The sequence below is a fragment of the Cynocephalus volans genome, chromosome 12 (assembly GCF_027409185.1).
Source record: "Cynocephalus volans isolate mCynVol1 chromosome 12, mCynVol1.pri, whole genome shotgun sequence".
Taxonomy (NCBI): domain Eukaryota; kingdom Metazoa; phylum Chordata; class Mammalia; order Dermoptera; family Cynocephalidae; genus Cynocephalus; species Cynocephalus volans.
This window is the reverse complement of record NC_084471.1, coordinates 67,097,834-67,121,026: the sequence shown is the minus strand read 5'-3', so window position 1 is coordinate 67,121,026 and position 23,193 is coordinate 67,097,834. Positions and strand designations below refer to the sequence as shown.

Sequence of the window (23,193 nt, the reverse complement as noted above, 5' to 3'; positions counted from 1 at the left end):
AGCTGCCCTTGGCTTCCCCTACCCTCCAGCCCAGGATACTGGAAAGAATTCCTGTTCTGGCTGGACTGATAAATACAGAAACTCCGTCTTTATTGGCTGTATAAACATCTCTGGTCTGTACATACATTTCATACATCATAGCGCAGAGCCTGAAAGAAGGGCCAAGGCGGGGGCCCCAGCAGCACAACAGCTCACCCACTTTCCCCACAGCCCTACCCACTCTGTGCAAACCAAAGCCAACAGCTCCTGCTCCCTCTTCCTGCCAGGAGAAGTCACTGTTATGAGGAGGGGTTCAGGGGTCAAGGGGGTAGAAGGAGATATGAGGGCTCAGTGGGGAGGATATAGGTAAATGTTACAATCAAACACTGAAGCAAAACAGGCAACTGGCACAAGCAGCAAGCTGGGGCACAGGGCAGGGTGCGGGCAGGTAAAGGGGAGTAAGGGGCCAAGCTGCCCCTCTGGGCTCACTCGGTTAAGGCCCTGGGGTCTTGCCCTTGCCACGGTAGAAGAGACATGCCCCAGAGCCTAAGCTCCATCCCAGAGAACTAGAGACAAGGGTGCCAGGCAGAAGGAGGAAGAGAGGAGCAGAGGCGCCAGTCTCCCACCATCTCATAGCCCCTCTCTCTTAAACATGTAACGGGCACCCATCTGTGTGTATGTACAGTGGGAAGAGGAGCAGCCAGAGACTCAGGTTCTCTGTGGGACTATGGTGCCTAAGCCAGTAAGGGTGAGAAAGCCAGCTCTCAGGGGAAAGAATGGAGACTCTAGAGGGGTCATCTTGGGGCAGCAGCCAGTGAAAGGAAAGAGATGATCCAAGATAGGCCCCCTAGTCCGACCAGGGGGATGACAGCAGCAATTGGTTCACACAATGAGGGCAAGTTACAAAAAAGAGAAGCATTCAAGGAGAAATACTACAGTAAGTAGGGGAAGGGGCTTTTTCTATTTTGCCCTCTGCAAAGCATTATGCCTTAGCAGCTGAGAGAGGGTTCTTGCTCCTCTCCACATACACTGGGCCAGTGAGGGAAAGGGGGATCCAGTAGCCCACTGACCAAAGCAGGTGCAACCAAACCACATATTAACACCGCTGTGGGCCTGTTCCTGTCCAACCAGGGACTCAGGTCCAGGGACTGGTAAAAGGGGCAGCACCAGGTCAAAAATGTGGGCACAGAAGAGCTTGACAGGAGCCTGAGCTTGTAGGAGGCATAGTGACTATGCACCCCCTAGGGCCTGTTGGGTAAGCAAATTCTCAGGGAAGTCAGAAACTGGATACCTGGTCCTGAAAAGGGTGAGGAGAGGAAGAAGGGGCAGGTCTGAAGGAGAAGCCCCTAGCCACTCAAAGGATGCAGATCTACTTTGACTTTCTCCCCACAGCTCAGCATTCCAATGGTAGGGAAGAAGCCTCCAGAAGGTACAACAGCATCCTTCTTCCCAATGATCTTGCCATTTCGGGTGAAGAAAACCTGAGGGTGGAGGTGGAGAGAAGAATGGAGCAGGCAGGCTCTGGCCTCTTCTAGGAGGATGCTGGAGTTACGCTAGCCTGAACCCCAATCACTCCCACTCCCGGCATGCACTTGGAGAAGACACCAAGGGTGACACAGGAAGCAACCACAAGAGGGCAACCTGAGGCTGGGAAACAGCTTTCCAACCCCAGTCTCCCCATCTCAGCAGCTCCTGTACTCCAACACCCCCAAGGGCGGTGCCAGGCCTTCCCCTCTTTCCAACATTGGCTCAGAGTTCTGTTCCCCAGTAACACTGGGCTCTTGCCGTGGCCCAAGAACCCTAGTCCAACCCTAAAGTCCCCCACTCACCACCACCTTCTTGCCCTCATGCTCCTGCTCTATCTCTTCCCCATCTTCTTCCTCTTCTTCTTCCTCCTCTTCCTCTTCCCCCTCCTGGTGCAGGTACATGACATTCCGGACGTTCCGGACGGCCCGGGCAGTCGGGGACAGGATCACTGTGTCAGAACTGTCATCACTGTCTCCTAGGAGACCAGGAAACCTGAGCTCCTGTGGTTCTCCCCCACCCCCTGCCCTGGGCAGCCTGGCTGGCCACCCCCACCCCACTCACCCTCACTGTCCAGAATGTAGTCCCGAGGGAACATGATTCCACAGCCCATAATGTCCCCTTTGTAACAGCGTGGCCCAAAGGGATCCCCCACACCACTGCCATGGAAGATCTTCCCATCATCTGTTGGAGGGAGGGGAGAGGACACACTTGAAGTAGGAGGGGCTGACACTACACCCCCCAGAGCAGCCCCTGCTCAAAGCTGAACACTTCTTTACCCCCTTGCTGGCTCAGAGGAAGGGAGGGGACAAGATGAAACATAGATGGAGAGACAGATATGGGAATGGGGCACCCTCAGCTTGAGGAGCTAAAGGGGAAACCCACTCAGGGTGCTGGCTGGGAGAGAGGAGAAGGGTCCCTAGGGGAGAAGTGAGCATTAAGAAGAGGGGAGGGCAGCATAGGACCAGGAACTCAAGGTCCTCTTCTAAAGAAAGCCCCAAAGGAAACCAAGCAGACCAAAAAAAGGAAATGAAGAATCTGCAGGATCTGCAGGAAGAACACAGAGGGAGCCAACTCAGAGGCCTGAAAGGTCCAGTTTGGGCCCAGATCTCCCACCCCTGTTCTGCACCCCTGGCTTTCGAGGCTAGGTGGAAAAGCATAGATGAGGAGTAAGCACAAGTGGCTTGGGAAGGGAAAATCAGATGTAGCAGGGAAAGGAGAGAGGCCATTTGTGAGGAGACCAGGAAAATGGATGTCCCTATGCCTTTACATTCCCCCACAATCCCACCTTCCCCAGGACAGCCCTCTATTCACCTGCATGATAAGCCACAGAGCCTCTGCTCCAGCCAGGGTGCCTGTTCTTGGGATAATCCTGCACCGAGAAGAAAAAAGAAAATCTATGGTACACACATAAAAATGTGAACAGAAGAGAGTGGCGCCTGAATCTTCAATCTTTTGGAACAGGCTACAACCCAGATAGCTGCCCACCTGCCCCACAGCCTCTCACATCCAGCAGGCACTGGGGTTGCAGGGGAACCAGGGAAGGTGAGAAAGGTGCTCAGCTCCAGAGCCAGAGGCCACCCCGCCCCCAGCCCCAGGCCTCAGTGTGTGTGGTACAGTCATGCACTCTCAGGTCCTTGGTCACACAGGGTCTGTACTCTTACACAGCAGACACATACATCCACGTTCTATTTCAGCTTAAGATTCTTGCTCCACAGCCTACCCACTCCCTGCCCCCAGTCCCCAAGAGCTTCCTGGCCCCATCCCAACAGCCCCCCAGCTGATCAGCTTCACAGGCAAAAACACCCACCACTCATGCTCACCTTCCGAGCCAGCCCCAAGGCAATGTAGCATTTCTCTCCAGGGTCCACAATCTCCACCTCGAAGTAGTGGCTGCGGGTGCTGAGTGGGTGCCGGGCCTGCGCCAGCCCCACATCCACAATGCTCTTGCCCTTCCCCAAGTACTCCAGCAGCTGTGGGGGAAGAGCCAGGTGGGAGTCAGGGGCATACAGGCACCCACCTGGAAACCTGGTTCCAAATCAGACCAGTTTCCTGAGTCTGACAAAAAACCCCTGACTGGAAGGGAAAGGATCCTAGAGGCACAATGTGGCCTCCAAGTTCTGGGCAGGTATGGAGGAACAGGGATGGGGCAGGGTAGTGAAGGGGACAGCATGAGCAAGAAGAGCCCCATGCTGAAAGCCTCCCCACCCTCCTGCTGATGCAAAGACCCTCCCCCTGCTTTCCAGGAGCCAGGGGAGAGCAGCACAGCCCCCAGAGGGCCCTCGGTTAGGTCATCACCTCCCTGAATAACCCTGCTGGGAAAGGTCTGCCCCAGGGGCCCTGAATACAAGGAAAAGGAGAAGTAAAGACTAAGCTGAAAGGAAACTTATGACTCTCTCAGGGGACCTAATGGCGACAGAAAGGTGCAGAAGTTAGGTGCCAACCCCAGATGTTTGAAAGAAGGGGACAAGTTTAGAAGCCAATTCTGTCTGAGATGGGACTGACATAACTTCTCAAGGTCTTTGTTTTACTTAGCTTTGAACAGAGCTGTTCATAGCTGGATCAGGGAGATGCTGAGGGGAGCACAGGAACCCAAAAGGACCAGCTCTACGCCTTCATTTAACATGAGGGAGAGGAGAGATCAAAATGAAGACAGAAGGCAGGCTTTCCTGTTCCCGGCCCCTCGTTGCTCTTTCAAGCTGGAGTAGGGGTGGGGAGGTAGGAGGACAGAGGAGATGACTGATGGCTTCTCAGGGCTCTTCAGTCCCACAACGGTCCTGCCTGGGCATGATGGGGCAGCAACCCCCAATCTGGGAGGATTTATTTATCAGCTGTCATGGTAACAGTGGGGCTATGACTCAACCCCATCCCCTGTTTCCACTACCCTCAGCATCACCTGGGATTCCTTAATGCCATTGACTAGCCCAACTCCCCCTCAACTTTCTTCTGCCTTTCCACCCCTGCAGCCCTGAAAAAAGCATGCTCCCTGGGGACCTCCTCCACTTATCCCTGGCAAGCCTTCAGATGCTGGCCTCTCACCCCCATAAAGCTTCCTGCCCGAACAGGAAAGGATTGATGCTCGCCTGCACCAGCATGGAAGCCTGTGTGAGTCTCCAGCAGAGGCTGGTCCTACATCCTTACCACTTCCTTCAGAGAGTAGGAATAGAGGGACCAAGTGCCCTTCTCAGCCCTGGATCCCCAGAGCCCTGCCACCTCAAGTCCACCCTGCCCACCTCTCCAAAGAGAACTGGGGGCGGATCAGGGGGAAAGCCCAAGGTGCACAAGAGACCACCTAAATCCACACCCAGGCCCACACTGAATTCGGTTCACCATCCTCTGTGTGTTCTCTGCTCAGCCTGGGTTCCTCCTCTGCATCTCTCCCGAGAAAGCAGGAAAAGGTGTGGCTAGATACACATTAACTAGTTTATACTCCACCCAGTCAGAGCAGCCCCCAGCCCACTCTCTCCACCCAGCACTGCAGAACTGGGTGGGGGACCCCACAGCTGCCCTTGACCCACTCTATCCAACGGGCCTCAGTGTAGGAAACACAGTGTTCTCTAGTTCCAGAGCCAAAATACAGCTGATCCAGATCCTGATCCTTGGGAAAAACCTGCCCAAGCATTCCCTCTGCCTCAGCCCTGAGGAAGGCAGCTGCTGCAGTTCTAAGATTAGGGTGGGGATGCTTCCTTAAGCTAAAAGGTCAGGAGGATGAACTGCACTAACATGGGACTCTCAAACCCACTTCCCTCCTGCCTCCCACAGAACATTCAGACAGACTGCTGACATTCAGGATGACTAGGCCCCTGCACAATGTGCCCTCTTCAAGAGAGGACCCACCAACCTCTCAGGTGGGAGCCATCCGAAATCATGTGATCTACTCTCCTGCTCCTGGGCAAAGTCCTCCAAGCCCACTAGAACCTTCTCAGAGCACTCAGAGGAGCAGAAGTTGAGGGAAAGTTTGGCCTCCCTGACAGACCCTTTCTTTAGTACATTCCTCCCCCTCCTTGGACTACAGTGGTTAGGAACCTAGAGGAGACAGGACGTTTAGCCCCTGGGGTCTGTATTGCTAAGATCTTGATGCTGATCCCACAATCTATGCCTCAGATGCCTCTCAGTTTGAAAGAGAACCTAACAGACCCAGATTCAAATCCTTGCTCCTGTTACTTAGTAGCCACTAACGTTGAGTGAGTTACATTCACCTCTTTACACCTCAGTTTCTTCAACAGTGAAATACGGATAACACTACTTGCATCTCCAAATGTGTGAGAAGACTGAATGAGTGTCAAGTGCTTTGCATAGAGCCTGACACTCAGCAGGTAATCAATACACATTTCCACCTCTCCTGAAATCAGGAAAAAGGGGTTGTACTACAACTGTCAATCACAAAGAAGGAATGCCCTTTCATCTCAGCCCTTGCCTCCAACTAGAATGGCCCCTTAGGCTAATCAGGATAGATGACCACTGTCCAGATTATGCTACCCCAAGTGTTTTCCTCCTGAAGCAATCCAATCCACAGGGATATTCCTCTACATCTTTAGTGGGGGTACAGGGAGCCATTTCCTTGGGGTTCTCAAGCCCCTCTGCTCCCTGCCAACATATACACACCACCAAAGCCCTGAAAGGCCAAACATGTGGACTCAATGCCCCAGAGCAGAAACTGCAGAGGCCTCCTGCACCCCACACCCTCCCTCGTACCAGTAGCGCCTTCCCAGTCTCTTCACCCCTGCTCATATCCACCCTCCTCCCCTTGCCAACAGAGACCCTAATCCCTCTTGACAGGAGCAAGGGAAGGCTCAGTGCCCTGAGGCCCCAGAAGCAGCTGCAACAGGAACCAAGAACATGCTCCCCACCAGCCAGCTCAGGCCCCAACATGGTCTCCTTCTGGGTTGGGTCTGGGGAGGACCCCTGGGAAGGTGGGGCCTCATTCACCACCCTTTGTGTACCAAAACTGTTGTCTGTTGCTATGGAGTTGTCAGAGGAGCTATGAATGGGGAACAAAGACAGAATGAGTCTAACCCCCCAGATGTACCCTCTGTCCCCCACCCTCTACACATGACCTCACCTTGCAAGGCCTGGGCCAGGTATGAGGTGAGGGGCAACACTCCCATCCCTGAGCAAATAGCAGCAATTCTTCAGCACCCTCAGAGCTCTGGGGAGGGGCTTTCTTTAGGAGGGGAAACTGAGGCCACAGGAAGCAGGGGAAGAATTCCACTCAAGAAAGAGCCACATCTGATACTCAGATCAAACAAGCACAACTAAATATTAATAATTACTGAAGATAGGGAGAGAACATATGGGTGTTCACTGTATTACTCTTTTCAACTTTTTCTGTATGTTTGGAATTTTTCAAAATGAAATGTTGGAGAAAGAAAGAAAAGAGCCAGGAATTGAATTTGCTCTTCTTTATAGGAAAAACCAGTCAGAAGAGAGAAGAAAGGATTACTGAGACCCCAAAACTGAGAGAAAGGGCCAGGAGTAAAATTCCAAGGCAGCCAAGTAAATACACCTAGAAGGGCTTTGGCTAAAGAAACTAGACAGGGGAATCCCAGGGAAGCGGGAATTTAAGTCTAGGAAGTCCGGATTCATCTCACGAGGAAGGGAGTGGGAAGAGGAGAGGAATGGGCACAGGAGAGCAGCTTGGGTAGAGGTAACAGCACATATTACAGTGGAAAAGGCAGTGGACAGGGGCCAAAGAATGAATAGCCTAGTTCTGCTAATTTGCTGCTTGACATTGAAATAAGTCTCTTCACTTTTCTCCTGGACTGTTTTTCAACAGCAAAACAAGAGGAAACTTAGGAATGTGTGGGCACATTTTGGACTGTCATAATGCCAAGGAGAGGGGGCTACTAGCATCTTGTGTTTGGGAGCCGAGAATGTTAAATGGCCTGCACATCAAAGAACTGTGTGGCTCACTTGGGAGAGTGCAGTGCTGATAACACCAAGGCTATGGGTTCAGATCCTATATAGGGATGGCCGGTTCACTCACTGGCTGAGCGTGGTGCTGACAACACCAAGCCAAGGGTTAAGATCCCTTTACTGGTCTTTTAAAAAAATTAAAATAAAAAAAATAAAAAAATAAAAATAAATAAATTAAAAAAAAAAAAAACTGGCCTAACTAAAATGCCAACAGTCTCCCCACCGAGAAAGCCTGCACTAGGTAACATCAAAGCATCTCCCACACCTGTATGGTTCTAAAGGACACTCTATTGAGAACATCACCCAGGACAGGAGAAACAAGCTTCAACAACAGCTGGGGTCTGGGGTCCCAGGAAAGGACTCCCAACAGGGGGGGACATAAAAAAACAGAAAGAGCAAAGAGGAAAAACAGCTATGCTACACATCTTCAGAAAGATGAAGCATGGACATGGCCCAAATGACCTCTCCCAGGCTCCTGTAGGCTGACACAGCTCTGATCACCCAGTCAGAAATACCGCGGTGGTAAGAAGGGATGGGAGGTGGGAAGCCAGGAGACAACGTGGCAATGGAAGGCCCAAGGGGATGGAAGAAACTAGGCAAGTCACCTTCAGTTGAAAGATGGAATAGTTGGCAAGACCAGAAGGTGGCACATGTCCCTCAAAAGACTCATGCCCAAGTCTGCTCTGAGCAGCAAGTGAGTAGTGCTCCCACCCTGCCAGCTGTCCCAAGGTGCGGTGAAAGTCTGAGAGAAGAGCCAAACTCACAGCTTACATCTAAGAGAGAAAAAATTCTCAAGTGAGTGGCCTGAGGGTGCTAGGGGGAGGGTGGGGAGGAGGGAAACTATTTATAAATGTCTACAAGATTCTGCATCAATTAGAAAGGATTGCCTGGGAGGAGCTGGGAGCAGAGTGAGGACAGGTCCAGGCAGGGAAAGGATGCCAGGAAAACACTCTTGAGGAGAGGTCAGGGATGAGAGCTGGAACATCGCCCTGGCTCAGTCCCAAGTTCCACTCTGTAGATGCTGTCAAAATGATGGTAAAACGGAAAAGAAAGAGGCGAGAGTGAAGGAGTGGGCATCTGAGGCCTGCTGGCTCGCAACACTGCGACCTTGGATCCCAGTTCCAGAAGGTGGTGCAGAGTGGCAGAGACAGCAGGAGGGCACACTTTCTGCCCTTTGCTCAGAGTTCCATTTACCTTGATCTCCACAAGGGGGGCCTTGCTCATAATCCACTCCCACCCCCCACTGCTTCTGTTTTGCTCTCAAAGGCTGAGTTGAAAACAGCCCGGGTTGGGGTGAGAAGGCTAGAGGGTGGAGAAAAAGGCCAGGCCAGGAGAAAGGGGCAGCAGAGGGACAATTCTAAGTAGGAGGCCTGAGCAGCCCAGTAGAAGTCAGGGCCAGACCCTTGACTCAGCATCCATTCCGTTCAGTCCCAACACAGCACAGGGCATGGAAGATAGACAGAAAGAATTTCCCTCTTGAGGTCCATGCAGTTCCCAAGAAAGCTTCAAATCCAGGGAGAGACTAAAGCAAGTATGAGGAGAAGATGTATAAAGCAAGCTCTGGAGGTTCAAGGATTCTCACTGAATCTTCATCTGTTTCCGTTCTTATCTTCTATAAGATGGAGGCGAAAACAGAAAAGATTGACCTTTAAGCTTACTCAAAAAAGATCTCAAAGACCCTTCCCCTACACGTGTGGCACTGTGACCACAACTGCCCCACAGAACTGTGGATGGAAAGCCTGGGCCAGCTGAGCTGGATCAAGCCAAAAGGGGGTTCCAGGAATTCTGCCTCCAAATCAGCCCCCAGACCCTCACAGGCAGGTGTGCAGGGCAGCAGAGGGCACCAGAGCTGAAGGAACCAAGGCAAAGGAGAACTTCTGCTCCTTCCAAGGGCCAAACAACTACCTGAGTTCTCAAATGAAGAGGAAAAGAAGACAAGAGAATCAGTGCTAAGGAGAACACAGATATGGACTCAAAGAATCATGTCAAGGACCCAGATTATCCTGCCAAAACCCCCATTTCCCAAAACTCCACAAAAGCCACTGTCCTCACTCACCATTCTAAGCAATCCACAAGCATTCTGCCCAGCGCTCTCCACCCCGCCCCCACCATGCCAATACCCCTTACTTACAGTCCCACAAACTCGGACATCATGCAGCCGACCCCATTCATCCTCATAGCTGTCCACCATCATGACGCTGTCGTCCTCATGCCCCAGCTCAGCGTTGAGGTGTAGTCGTACCTCCTCACCCAGTGAGTGCATGCCCACTGCTGGAAACAGCCCATCCGGGGACATGGGCATGATGGTGGAGCCCACCTGCAGCGGAGGAAAGGAGTGGCTGCTGCCCATCTCACTTTTCCATAGCTCATCTAATTCTCACCAGGGTACTTTTAAGATGATGCAAGCAATAAATATCACACACACTGACAGATAAGAACAGAGTGCTATGGATTGATTGAATTGTATCCCCCACAGTTCATATATTATAAGCCTAATTCCCACTGTAACTGTTGAGGGTGGGAAATCCTATTATGGTAATTGAAAGGTGGACCCTTGAGGAAATGATTAGATTGTAGGACCATGCCTAGTGAATAGATTAATAATGGTGGTCAGGGACGTGGTTCTGAGGGCTTTAAAAGGAGAGCACATAAGAGTCTCTCATTCTTTTCCGTCATTTTCTGCCATGTGAAACCCCCGCATTGCTGTAAAGCCACCACCAAAGACTCTCACCAGATGTATTTCCCAGACTTTGGACTTCCCAGCCTCTGAAACTTAAGCAATAAATTTCATTTTCTACAAAGTACCGAGTTCCAGGTATTTTGTTATAAGCAAGAGAAACGAACTAATACACAGAGGCACAGAAAAGGTTAACAATTTGCTAAGTACTACTGGCTGAGCAAGGTATCCACAGAACTAAAAGGCAAACACAAGTCTCTTGACTTGCTGCCAAATACTCTTGGTGTGTGTGTGTGTGTGTACGTGTGTGTGTGTGTTTGTGTGTGTACTGGAGCAGGAAAGTGCTGAGGCACAGATGCTAAGTAGGACCTCTCAGCCAAGGCCTGAGAGAGCAATTTTCCCAGGGTGGGAGATGGAGTTGGGCAGAAGGAAGAGAGCTGGGTGCCTCTCTCTTCTACTTGCTCTCGTCCCATCCCTTCACCACTACTAGTCTCTTTCTGAAGGGGAAAGAGGAAGAATAGAAACAAGGAAAATACAACACAAAAAGGACATAGCCCCAAAAGCGTTCAAGTCAAAAACCAAAGAGGACTTCCAGCTTATGACGAAGACCATAATCTTCCCTCTTTTTGAATGCTCGAAACCTTCCCCCAAATCACCTAATTCTGTTCCCCATAATTTCTGCTCATCCTCTGTTGCACCAATCTGCCCCTCTACACCTATCATCTGGGTAATGTCCCAGCTTCCCCTGGGCAGGGAAAGTGTCTTCTATATGCAGGAGACTTCAGAAGACTCTGAAGCTGAACTGAAGGATATGAGAATTGAGGACATGGGCCCCTGGGCAAGCTCCAGCCAGCAGATTCTTCCTAATCACTCCCACAAATCCTTAGGCAGCTTCAAGCCACTTAAATCCCACCTGGAATTTCCCACTTACCCGCTTCCCATTTTTGGTGAAGAAAATCTGAGCAGTCTGAACATCGAAGGACACAGGCTCAATGCCACAGCCAATCCGGTCCCCGGAGTTGCACTTTGACCCAAACTGGCGGCCTTTGGCTCGGCCATTGTATAGCCTGTGGACAGAGTAGCATGGACACTGGACCCAAGCCTAGCCTCCAAACTTCTCCCCAGCACTGACAGCTGCAGCTGCATCTTGCTTCTACTAGTCACTCTGTGATGGTACCCACCTACATCCTGGCATGAGCACCACCCTCCTCTCTATCTGAAAACCTCTATGAGTAGCAGTCAGGCCACCTCCCTGTCCTGACTAGCAAAGTCTATGAGAACATCCCAAGATAGGTGAAGAAATGGGAAAAACCACCCTGAGTTAGTCTTTTATATCTGAGATTCCCAAATCCATAGGAAAGGGATCAGGTTCCAAAGGAGGCAACTCACTTGCCATCATCAGCATGGTAGGCTACAGAGTCGGGCAACCAACCAGGCTGGTGATCCAAGCTGTAGTACTGAGGGACCAGCCCTACAGCAATGGTGCCCCGGACTCCACTGTCCACAATAGACACCTGGAAGAAAGAGAACAGGGCACAGTCAGCAGGGATGAAAACGGGATGAATTACTGGGAGTGGGCGAAAGGCGAGTTAGAGATCAAAGGAGGCTGAGGCTCTAAGAGTCAAAAGATATCGGAATCAGAGAAAAAGGACACTCAGAGGGAGAACTGGGGACACTGGGGGCTTACTTTACCATGATTACTTAGAAAATTATTTCCAAGCTTTGGAAAAAGATAGGAGATGGAATAGATGCTGCATTGGTTTAGGGGGTAGGAAAGGACATGGGTCAAAGTCTACTTGGTGAAGGGCAAGAGAGCAGAAGGGGCAGGGTGACAGGACCCCAGGGTACCTCTCTCTCAGATCAGGGGCTAATCAATCCTGCACCCTTTTCCCAGCCAACAGGACAGCCATAATGGAAAATTAAATGGACCAGGTCATGAATGTAGTAAAGGAGCTCCTTGGAGCTTAATGATCTCACCCCCTGCTCTACCCACCCACTGCCCCGATCACCTCAAAATAATTGCTGTCCTTGGTCAGGGGTCGAGAAGCCACGTAGCAGCCTACTTCACCAGAGTTTCCATGGTAACTGAAGAAGGAATGGGGGGTCCATTAGCAGCCTAGCCCAGGAATTGGGGGGAGGGCCTCAGCACTCCCAATCCCCACCCTGCAAGGGCCAGCACAGAGGAGAATCCATCAGGCCACACTTCAGGACATCTGCACAGACACCACAGCAAGATACTTAAGGTCACCCCACCCCTCCTGCTGCCTCCAGCCAGGGTCCAACCCACACTAGACCAATGCAAGCCTGGTTTCTTCATTTCCAGGGGGAAAAGAATGTAGAGTCTCCCTTAGTTGCTTATTAGGGGTCTCACAATCCTGTCTAACCTCAATCCCTCATGCTGCGGCTTCGGCCCTTTTCCTCTGTCCTCAGTGAAGCTGGAGAATGGCTGGTCTCTACTCAATGTACAAAAGCCCTTCATAGACTGGAAAACAGTTATTCAGTCCCCATTCCTCAGCTTTCTTGCCTCCAGGCTAAATAACACTACTTTCTTCCCCTTTCAGTGACAACTTTGTGAGAGAATTAGGCTTGGAAAGAATCAGGGATGGCACTCAAGCCAGAAAAGAGAGAGAAAACAAACATGCACAAACCAAAAGGTTGGAAAGATATGGGAAGTGATGGGCAAGAAGCACTACAGAACTGTCCTTCCTAAAACAGGAAATCCACTGCCTTTGAAATGGTCACTCTTTGCCAAACCTAATTCCTGAAACATAGGCAGAAGATCCAGACACCCCATAGGCCCTCTGGAGTCTTCTCAACAAACCACTTGGGGAACTCCTGAGATCCCAGCAGCCTCCTATATCTGATATAATCACTTCCAATGCCCAACCCGCACAGACCCATGCTGGACCCCTTTCTTGCTGGACCAGGACAGAGCCACCCAGTGACAGAAGCAGAAGGGAGTGCAAGATGAAGCAGTACACACTGCTCCACTCAGACAGGCCTCTGGGTCAAGAGCTTCTCCCTCCCAGTGTAGGTAGACAGTCCCCTTCCTCTTAAAAAGCCTCTTTTCATCTCTAAGATCAGGAACAGAAAGGAAAATGTGGAAGCACTTTCCTAAACTTACCTCAAAGTATCTCCATCTACAAGGATGTGTTTGAACCTCTCCTGATATCGGAAAGCCCGGACCTCCCGAATTTCCCGGATCCGTCGACGCCAATTCAGAAACCGGTAGTGCAGGTTGAGGTCATCCATCTTGTTCATGAGAACAAACCTGCCAAGGGGAGATGGGGATTGAGGAGGAAGCAGGACCTTGAGCAAAGCACCTCAGCCTGCTCCACCCAGAATGTGGAGGTCACTGGAGTTGAAGCCAGATGCCCAGATTAACCTCAACAATCCCCAGCTTCACCCTGTCATTCAACAAACATTTACTGAGCTCCTACTATGGGCACTGTTCTAGGTGCTAGGAATATGGCTGTGAACAAAATGGATGGGGTTCCTGGTTTCATAGGGATTCCATTGTAGTGCTGGCAGGGGGTATGACAGACAACAAATAGAAGTGACAATTTCATACAGTGGAGAAAAAAAGTGTGATGTGATGAAGGGGGTGGGGGAAGAGAGTAGACAGAAAAGGTCTCTCTGAGGAAGTGACATTTGAGTTGAAAAGAAGCCAAGCATGTGGCAAATCCAAGAAAGGGCATTCCAGGAAGAAGGGGCAGCTACAGCACTTTTTTCCAAAGCTTGAAAATAATTTTCTAAGTAATCATGGTAAAGTAGGCCCCCAGTGTCCCCAGTTCTCCCGCTGAGTGTCCTGTCTTTTTCTCTGATTCCGATATCTTTTATCTCTTAGAGCCTCAGCCCCCTTTGATCTCTAACTCCCCTTTCTCCCACTCCCAGCAATTCATCCCATTTTCATCCATCCCAGCAGTTCAGATAAAAGATGGCATCCATGAAGACGGTAGCAGTGAAGATGGAGAGGAGTGGGATGATCCAGATATTTAAACAACCAGCAGTGCCAACATATGAATGAATGAATAAATTTTTCCTGGGAGCCAAAAGTGAGAAAAAGGTGAAGTACTCTTCTCTTCCCAATCCCCAAATCCTGGGACAGGGGTTCCACCAAGGCCTGAGAGTGCCTTGCACACAGTAGGTGCTCAGTTAAGTCTTGGCTGGGATAAATTCAATCCCAATGAGAATATTAAGGCTCTCCTGCAGTAGCTAAACCCACCACGTGGCCCAGAGGAGCAGGCACCTGTGGGGCAGCCCTAGGACTCCCCTCTCAGGCACTCAGCCAGGGCTTGACCCCGGGTAGATGCTGGTGCCCCAGACCTAAAAGCATGTGGTTGCCCAGAACCCCACAACCTTAGCACTGGCAAGTGGCAGCCGCACTGGGCTCTGCTTCCACTCTGGGGCACAGCCTGGTCGCTCAGGCAAGACCCGGGGGCAAGGGAGCACTAGCCGGTCAGTGTGACTACGCCCATTCTCCTCAGGCCCCAGACCGAGCCGAGGGTGCGCCGAGGGAAGAAGCCCAATGACCAGAGCGCAAGGCCCCGCCCCTGGCCTCGGAGCCCCCGCCCAGGACCCCCGCCTCCAGCCTCGGGCTCCTCGAGCTCCGGGGAGACCCGAGGCCTCCGGGACCCCGCCCCCGATCCCCGCCTACCGGGGCCGCCGCGTCCTCCTCATCCATAGGCCTCTCAGCTCCGCACACGAGCTCTTCGGCCTTCGCCACCACACACATCCGGGACCCCGCCCTTCCTACGCTCCCCGAGGCTCGGCCCCTCACCCACCTCGGCCAATCTGAAGCGATCTACGACGACGGGCACCTGAGGCAGCCAATCGGAGGATGCAGGCAGGATGTGGGGCGCGGCCCGGTACACCGGGTACCTAGCGCTGGGTTGGATCTGGTAAACCCAGGCGCCCGGAGGGTGGAAGGAGGCGACGTGGCGGCTAGGACGCCGCGCTGAGTGCCCAGGGCGCCCGAGAGGCGGTCACGGGGCGGCTCTTGCTTGGCGCGGGGCGGGCGACGAAGGTCGGCGCGCTCGTACAAACTGCGAGTATTTCTTGAGCGCTTCTTCTGGGCCAGACGTGATGCTGAAAGCTTTACAGAAATGCCCTTTTAATCCACCCAACAACCTTATGAAATAAATATTATCACCTTTTTACAGACGAGGAGCCGGCGGCTGTCCTCCATAGCCCGGGCTCTTAACTGTTACCATATGCTTTATGCTTTCCCAAGCTCCATTTCATGTCACCGTTAGTTCATTCTGGGAAGGGCGTTCCATTCCAGGAGGAGAGAACTTCGACTGCAAAAAGCACAGTGGCATGCTGTTCAAGAACAGAGGGATTTGGTAAGACTAAAGGAAAGAACGTAAAGGGAGGAAGGACACTAACACTTATTGAACACCTGCTGAAGGATGTTTATTGCTCTTCTGGGGAGTTTGGAGGCCTGGATGAGGACTCCCCCTAGTTCCTCCCATCACCGAATCTCTCTGTTCCAGACAGATTTTCTCCTCCTCTGTAGCACCTCATTTATAATACTTATTACAGCCTTGCTTTTATTATTAAAATCATTTGTGTATCTGTCTCTGCTAGACTGTTATGTCCGTCAGACCTGGGGACCTATCCTATTCTTATAATAAATAGGTACTGTAAAGTGTTGAATGAAAGGGAAGCCATCATCTAGAATCCTATACACAGTGGCCATTTGGCATAATGGAAATGGGTGATGGAAATAAGTACAGACAGGAAATAGAGAAACCTAGATTAGAGCTCCAATTCTGTGTGACTAAAAGGTCAAGGTCTTGGTGTCCTCATTCATAAACAAGAATTATTGGTGCATGCGTTCTTCTAGCTCCCTTCCAGCCCTGGGATTACACAGTTCTGCATAGCTACCCTCCCCAACTCATCTCCATTTCCTTCAGATTCCTTCATTGCTTCTCTTCTACTCCTCTTCCTGAGTTATGAAAATACCTCAAGCCTCAGCTCAGCTCTTCCCAAAGACAGTCGGAGAGGGACTGGTCAGTGTGGCTCTCGGAGTCGTGATTATCCCACACCCTGTCTGTTTCCAGAAACTAGGTACATGGGTAGGATCTGAGATGGAGAGAGATGGCATAAGGTATTTCCAAAGTATTATTGATGGTTGGTGATTCTACTCAGGATTTTCTCATCTTCGAGTTCCAGGTATGAGGCTGGCCCTTTTGGTGGATGCTCCATCCATTGGCATTCTCAGGACGTACCTGGTAATTTGTTCTTGGCATCTACAGGTATTTGATTAAACAGCTTTACTGAGGCTTTATTATTCATTTACTCATTTATTCATTCATTCATTCATTCATTTTTGTTTTGTTTTGGTAGCTGGCCAGTATTCAAACCAGGGTGGGATCTGAACCCTTGACCATGGTGTTATCAACACCATGCTCTAACCAACTGAGCTAACTAGCCAGCCCAAGGCATAATTAACATACAAGAAACCATACATATTTAAGGAGTACACGTTGATAAATTATGAATACGCTCATGAAAATAGCACCACAATCAAGATAGTGACCTTATCATCCCTCCCAGAAGTTTCTTCATGCCCATTTGTAATACCTCACTCCAATCTTCCCATCTCCAGGAAACTTCTAATCTGCTTTTTGTCACTAGCCTAGTTTTTGCATTTTCTAGAATGTTATATAAGTGGAATCTTATAGTAAATGCTCTCTTTGGGTGTGTGTAGGGGTCTTGCTTCTTTTATTCAGCCTAATTATCTTGAGATTTATCCATGTTGTTGCTTGTATCAATAGTTATTCCTTTGTATTGCTGAATAGTATGCCATTGTTTGGATATATCACAATGTGTTTGTCCATTCACCTGCTGATGGACATTTGGTTGTTTCCAGTTTTTGGCTATTGTAAATAAAGTTACTGTGAATATTCATTCATGTACAAGTCTTTGTATGGACATATATTTTATTTTCTATTGGGCAAATATCCAGGAGTGAATATCTGGGTCACATGGTAAATGTATGGTGCTGTGGATTGTTTGAATTGTGCCCCTTAAAGTCCATATATTAGAAATTTAATTCCCACTGTGACTGTTGAGGGTAGGAAATTCTATTATGGTAATTGAAAGGTGGGGGGCCTTGAAGAGGTGATTAATTTGATGGTTTAATGGTGGTCAGGGGCGTGGTTCTGAGAGCTTTAAAAGGAGAAGCATGAAGAACTATCTCTTTCTGCTCCACCATTTTCTGCCATGGAAGACCCCCCTACACTGCTGTAAAGCCACCACCAAAGAAGACCCTCCCCAGATATATTCCCTAGACTTTGGACTTCCCAGCCTCTGAAACTGTAAGCAATAAATTTTGCTTTTTTATATATTACCCAGTTCCACGTGTTTTGTTATAAGCAACAGAAATGGACTAATACATATGGTTAACTTTTTGAGAAACTGCCAAACTTTTACAAAGTGGTTGTATCATTTTATTTATTTATTTATATATATATATATTTTTTTTTTTTTTTTTTTTTTAAGATGACTGGTAAGGGGATCTTAACCCTTGGCTTGGTGTTGTCAGCACCACACTCTCCGAAGTGAGTGAGCTAACTGGCCATCCCTATATAGGGATCCAAACCCGTGACCTTGGTGTTATCAGCACCACACTCTCCCAAATGAGCCACGGGCCAGCCCTAATTGTATCATTTTACATTCCTATCAGCAGTGTATGAGTGTTCCAGTTGTTCCACATCTTTGTCAACACTTGGTATGGTCATTCTTTTTCATTTTAGCTATTCTCATAGGTATGTACCACTGTGTGTAAGGGTTCCAATTTCTCCACATACTCACCATACTTGTTACTGTCTTTATCGTAGCCATCTAGTGGGTATGAAGCAGTATCTCTTTGTGGTTTTGATTTGTATATCCCTAATGACTAATGATGTTGAGCATTTTTTTCACAGGCTTATTTGTCATCCATGTATCTTCTTTGGTGAAGTGTCTGTTCAAATCATTTCCCATTTTAAAAAATTGAGTTGTTTCTTATTGCATTTTGAAAGTTCTTTTATATAATCTGGACTCAAATTCTTCATCAGTTATGTGATTTACAAGTATTTTCCTCCAGTCTGTGGCTTGTCTTCTAATGCTCTTAACAGTGTCACACAATGAGTAGAAGTTCTTAATTGTGAAGTTGTACAATTTATCAAGTTTTTATTTTATGGACCATGCTTTGGTGTTCTATTTAAGAAATCTTTACCTAACCTGAAGTCACCAATATGTTCTCCTATATTTTCTTCTAAAAGTTGTATGTTTTAGGTTTTCATTTAAGTCTATAATTCATTTTTTAAATGTTTTATTTTGAAACAATTTTGGACTTGCAAAAATAGTACACGGAATTCCATATGCCTTTCACCTGGTTTTCTCTTGTGTCAACATCTTATGTAACCGTAGTGCAATCATTGAAGCCAGGATATTAACATTGCTACAATACTGCTGGTGCAATAAGTAATCTACAGACCTTATTCATTCTTTTCTTTTCTTTTTTTTTAGCCAAAGCAACCAAGAAGCTACAGACCTTATTCAAATGTTGCCAGTTGTTCAACTAATGTCCTTATTCTTGTATAGGATCCAATCCAGGATCCCATATTACATTTATTTGTCATGTCTGTTTAGTCTCACCAACCAAAGACAGCTATTCAGTTTTTCTTGAAGCATATAAGCCAATTATTTCACATAATTTTCCTCAATTTCATTTTGTCTGATGTTTACTCATTGTTAAATTAAGGTTATGCATTAGTAATTTTTTTGAAATCTATGATTGATTTTTAGTTAATTTTTATATATGGTGTGAATGTGGATCAAAGCTCATTTTTTTGTATGTGGATATCCAATTATTCCAGCAGTATTTATTGAAAAGACTATCCTTTCTCTACTGAATTGCCTTTGCACCTTGTACTAGTTCATTTCTGTTGCTTATAACAAAATACTTGGAACTGGGTATTTTATAAAGAAAATGAAATTTATTGCTTACAGTTTCTGAGACTGGGAAGTCCAAAGTCCAAGGAACACATCTGGTGGTGGCAACAGTGACCAAGGGGGTCTCACATTGCAAGATGGTGGAAGCAGAGAGAGGCCAATCTCCTCATTCACTCTTCTTTTAAAACCTTCAGAACCAGGCCCCTGACCACCATTTTTAATCCACTCACTACAGTAGGGTCCTACAATCTAATCATCTCTTCAAGGCCTCACCTTTCAATTACCATAATAGGATTTCTCACCCTCAATAGTTACAGTGAGGATTAAGTTTGGGGGCAATATTCAACCTAAGGCACACCTTCATCAAAAATCAATGGAGGGGTTTGCTGGTTACAGCACAGTGTTATAACACCAGGGTCAAGGGTTCAGATCACTGGACCAGCCAACCACCCCCCCCAAAAAAAACCAATTGATCAATTTTTTTTTTAATTTAAAAAGAAAAGGGGGAAAAATCAATTAACCATATATGTGTGGATCTACTTCTGGACTGTATTCCATTCCAATGATCTGTTTTTCTATCTGTATGTTTTTATTACTGTAGCTTTATAGTTAAGCCTTGAAATCAGGTAGTGTAAGTCTTCCAACTTTATTCTTCTTTTTAAATGTTGGTTTGGGCTATTCCATGTTGTTTCCATTTCCATATAAGAAAATCAGCTTGCCAATTTCTACCAAAAAGCCCTCTGGAATTATAATTGGTATTACATTAACTATATTAATCAATTTGGGGAGAATTGACATTTTAACAATATGGAATCTTTGATCCATGAATATAGTATATCTCTGTTTAGCTAGGTCTTCCTGCAGCAATATTTTGTGGTTTTCAGTGTGCAGATCTTCTGTCAGGTTTATCCCTATTTCATATTTTTAATACAGTGTAAACGTTATTTTTAAATTTCAATTTTCAATTGTTCATTGCTAGTATATAGAAATACAATTGACTTCTGTATATTGATTTTATATATACTCGATTTTAATGTGTGAGATCTAATTGCTGTCTCCCTAAACTTACTTTAATTGTTTAATATTAAATTCTAAGCTCTCCAGCCAAAATTTTAGGAAGGAAAATAAATATTTACCATAACTGATACTTTGTTCACAGCCCAGTATACTTTCTTCAACAGCTGGACCAGAGACAGCTCTGGGAGGGCATAGCTGACCTGCCCAAAAGGGTAGGAACCCAATCCTCAAATACCCTTGATTGTCTTTGGAAAAAGCTTAGACTTAGGCTTGGGGTAGTCTCATAGCTCAAAAAAAGGAAGAAGAGAATGTCTATTCTTTTCACGTCTTGCCAGGGTCTTTTGTCTGTGACTTTATTAATTATTTTCTAACATTTTTCCTTTTTCAGCCTGTGCTGTTTATCATAATAATATTTTCTTGTGTTTATTCCCTACCCTACTCCCAACATAAAGCAACCCTTCCTTCTATTTGCCTTAAAGCAGCTTCTCTCTAGCTCTAGAAATTGCATATGGTTTGATATGGTTTGAGTATTTAGACAATTGAGCAAACAAGTCTATATTTAACTTATCCAAACTGTTAATATTTTTCTACATCATAAAGTTTTGTGTTGCAGTGAAAAAAGCATTGAACTTGGAATCTAGTGGATTCCACTGTCTAGCTTTGTGGACTTTGGCAAGATATTTAACCTCTCTGGATATGTCTTCTGATCTGCAGAGTAGACATGATAATGAAGCATTATGAGAATTATGCAAAAAATAAACAAGCATTCAGTGAACTTGTGTCGAATCTGAGTATCTCTGCCTCCTCTTCAGATTGGAGAGGCTTCATCTGATTGGTTAGCTCTCACAGGCCGGTATCACACCCTGCTGAAACATTGCCATTCTCTGGATTTTTTACAGTCTGGTGAGGCCTTCCAAAGCACAGTGTTCCAGCTGTGGACCCAACAGTTTTGAACCAGGGTAGGATCATTAATTCAACAAATACTGAGTACTTTAGTGTGTGCCCAAAACTGAGCTAGACCTTCATTCATTCATCACAAAAAGAAATCATTGAGTGCCCACCATGTACATCACATGAATTATTCCTAACACTCACAACAATCCTGTAAAGTAGGTATTGCTACTTTCTTTTTTTTTTTTTTTTTTTTTTTTTTTTTTTTTTTTTTTTTTTTTTCGCGGTGACCGGCGCTCAGCCAGGGAGTGCACTGATCATCCTTATATAGGATCTGAACCCACGGCGGCGGGAGCGTCGCCGCGCTGCTAGCGCAGCACGTTACCGAGTGCGCCACGGGCTCAGCCCGCTACTTTCATTTTATAGAGTGGAAAAGGAGGATGTGGTCCTTTTCCTAAAAGAGTTCAGAAGCCAATTAAAAGCAAACAAGACATAATATATGAAAAGCTGGTCAGTTGCTCAGCTGGTAGAGCATGGTGTTGATAACACCAGGTTCAAGGGTTCAGATACCCTACCATCCAGCCACTGGAAAAAAAGAAGAGAGAGAGAGAAGCTGCTAGAAATACAAGACAAACTTTAAGAGATGTTAAGAGAGGACACATGATGAACAGCCACATGATTGTTAAAGACGTGTTAATCCCTCTGCCTGGAAGCCCTCCCGTTAATTTCCTCCCTTGCAAACTCCTACTCTTCCAAGAATCAACCAAAGAATTACCTCCTCTGTGAAGACTTCTGAGATTCTTCCAGGCATATTTAAGTTCTCTTTCTTCTGTGTTCACCTGGCCCCTGGTCCCTCTTTATATAGTGTCATTGTTGATTTACCTGTTTTCCCCATAGACTGTGAGCTTCTTGGGATCAGGATAATAAGAATTAAAGAATACATGGTTAGAGAAGAAGAGGAAGGTTAAGGGTGTGAACATGAGTGAAAGTGTGGAGGTGTGAATTCAAAGAGCACATTTGGTCAAGAGGGGATGGTTCTTGTAAGTTGATAATAGGGGTTGTAGGACCAGTGGCTTTAAAACCAAGGATTTGGGGCTGGCCGGTTAGCTTAGTTGGTTGGAGCTTGGTGCTGTAACAGCAAGGTACAGGGTTTGATCCCTGAAAAATAAATAAATAAATAAAACCAAGGATTTGGACTTGACACTGGAGTTAATGGGGAGCCATTGAAGGTTTCTGAGCAGAGAAGTTATATGCTCTATTTTCATTTCAGAAAGAACAGTCTGGGTACAGAGGGGATAGTGTCTGAAAACTGTGCAGTCCATGGGAGTCTATCAGCACGGTCTAGGTGAAAGATAAGAACGGAAAGCATCAGGATGGCCTTAGAAATGAAAAAACGTTAAGGCCAGATGGGGGAGCCATCAGGAGGGACTGACCAATGGGAATAGATAATTTCATGAGGAAAGAAGAAAGTGAGGATGATTGAGAGACTGGGAGAATGATGATACTACTGAAAAAATCAGGAAAACTGAAGAATGGTTTGTTGGAGGAGATGATGAGAATGGTTTTAAATGTGTTGAGTTTGAAATAATATCAGGCAGAAAGTTCTATTAGAACCTTAGGGAATGTCTTTCTTCTGTTTATTCCCCACGTTCTTCCTTCTGATGCCTAATATTTTATTTTATTTTATTTTATTTTTGTGATGCCTAATATTCTTATAGCCCTGCTGGCCATGGCAACACATTAAGGCCCCAGAATTTAACTATTGATGCCCTGTGAAATGGTCCTTCTCCCAGTCGAAGTGATCATGTATTTGTTTTTGTTTTTTGCAGCTGGCCAGTACAGAGATCTGAACCTTTGACATTGGTGTTACAACACCAGGCTCTAACTAGCTAAGCTAACCAGCCAGCCCTAAGTGATCATGTTTAAAAGCCCTTGAAAGTGACATCCCAGGACCAGCCTGTGGTTCACTCAGGAGAGTGCGGTGCCGATAACACCAAGGCCACGGGTTCAGATCCCTATATAGAATGGCTGGTTAACTCACTTCGGAGAGCGTGGTGCTGACAACACCAAGTCAAGGGTTAAGATCCCCTTACCGGTCATCTTTAAAAAAAAAAGAAAGAAAGAAAATGACATCCCACAGCCCATGAAGAGTCCTTTTCTTTTTTTTTTTCTTCTTCTTCTTCTTCCCTTTTTTTTTTTTTTTTTTTGGTAGCTGGCTGGTACGGGCTTCTAGAGATGGATTT

The 23,193-nt window shown here is 47.3% G+C and overlaps 1 protein-coding gene across 1 annotated transcript; it reads right to left on the bottom strand.

Moving 5' to 3' along the window:
• Positions 1-61: 61 nt before the first annotated feature.
• On the bottom strand, positions 62-14,842 carry SPRYD3 (SPRY domain containing 3). Its single transcript, XM_063075306.1, has 11 exons — positions 14,754-14,842; positions 13,221-13,367; positions 12,106-12,181; positions 11,486-11,610; positions 11,028-11,163; positions 9,551-9,736; positions 3,327-3,476; positions 2,818-2,875; positions 2,068-2,187; positions 1,809-1,981; positions 62-1,460 (listed from the first exon to the last, which is right to left on the bottom strand). The coding sequence occupies exons 1-11, from the start codon at positions 14,774-14,776 to the stop codon at positions 1,326-1,328; spliced, it is 1,329 nt and encodes a 442-aa protein (XP_062931376.1). The 5' UTR covers positions 14,777-14,842; the 3' UTR covers positions 62-1,325.
• Positions 14,843-23,193: the final 8,351 nt, after the last annotated feature.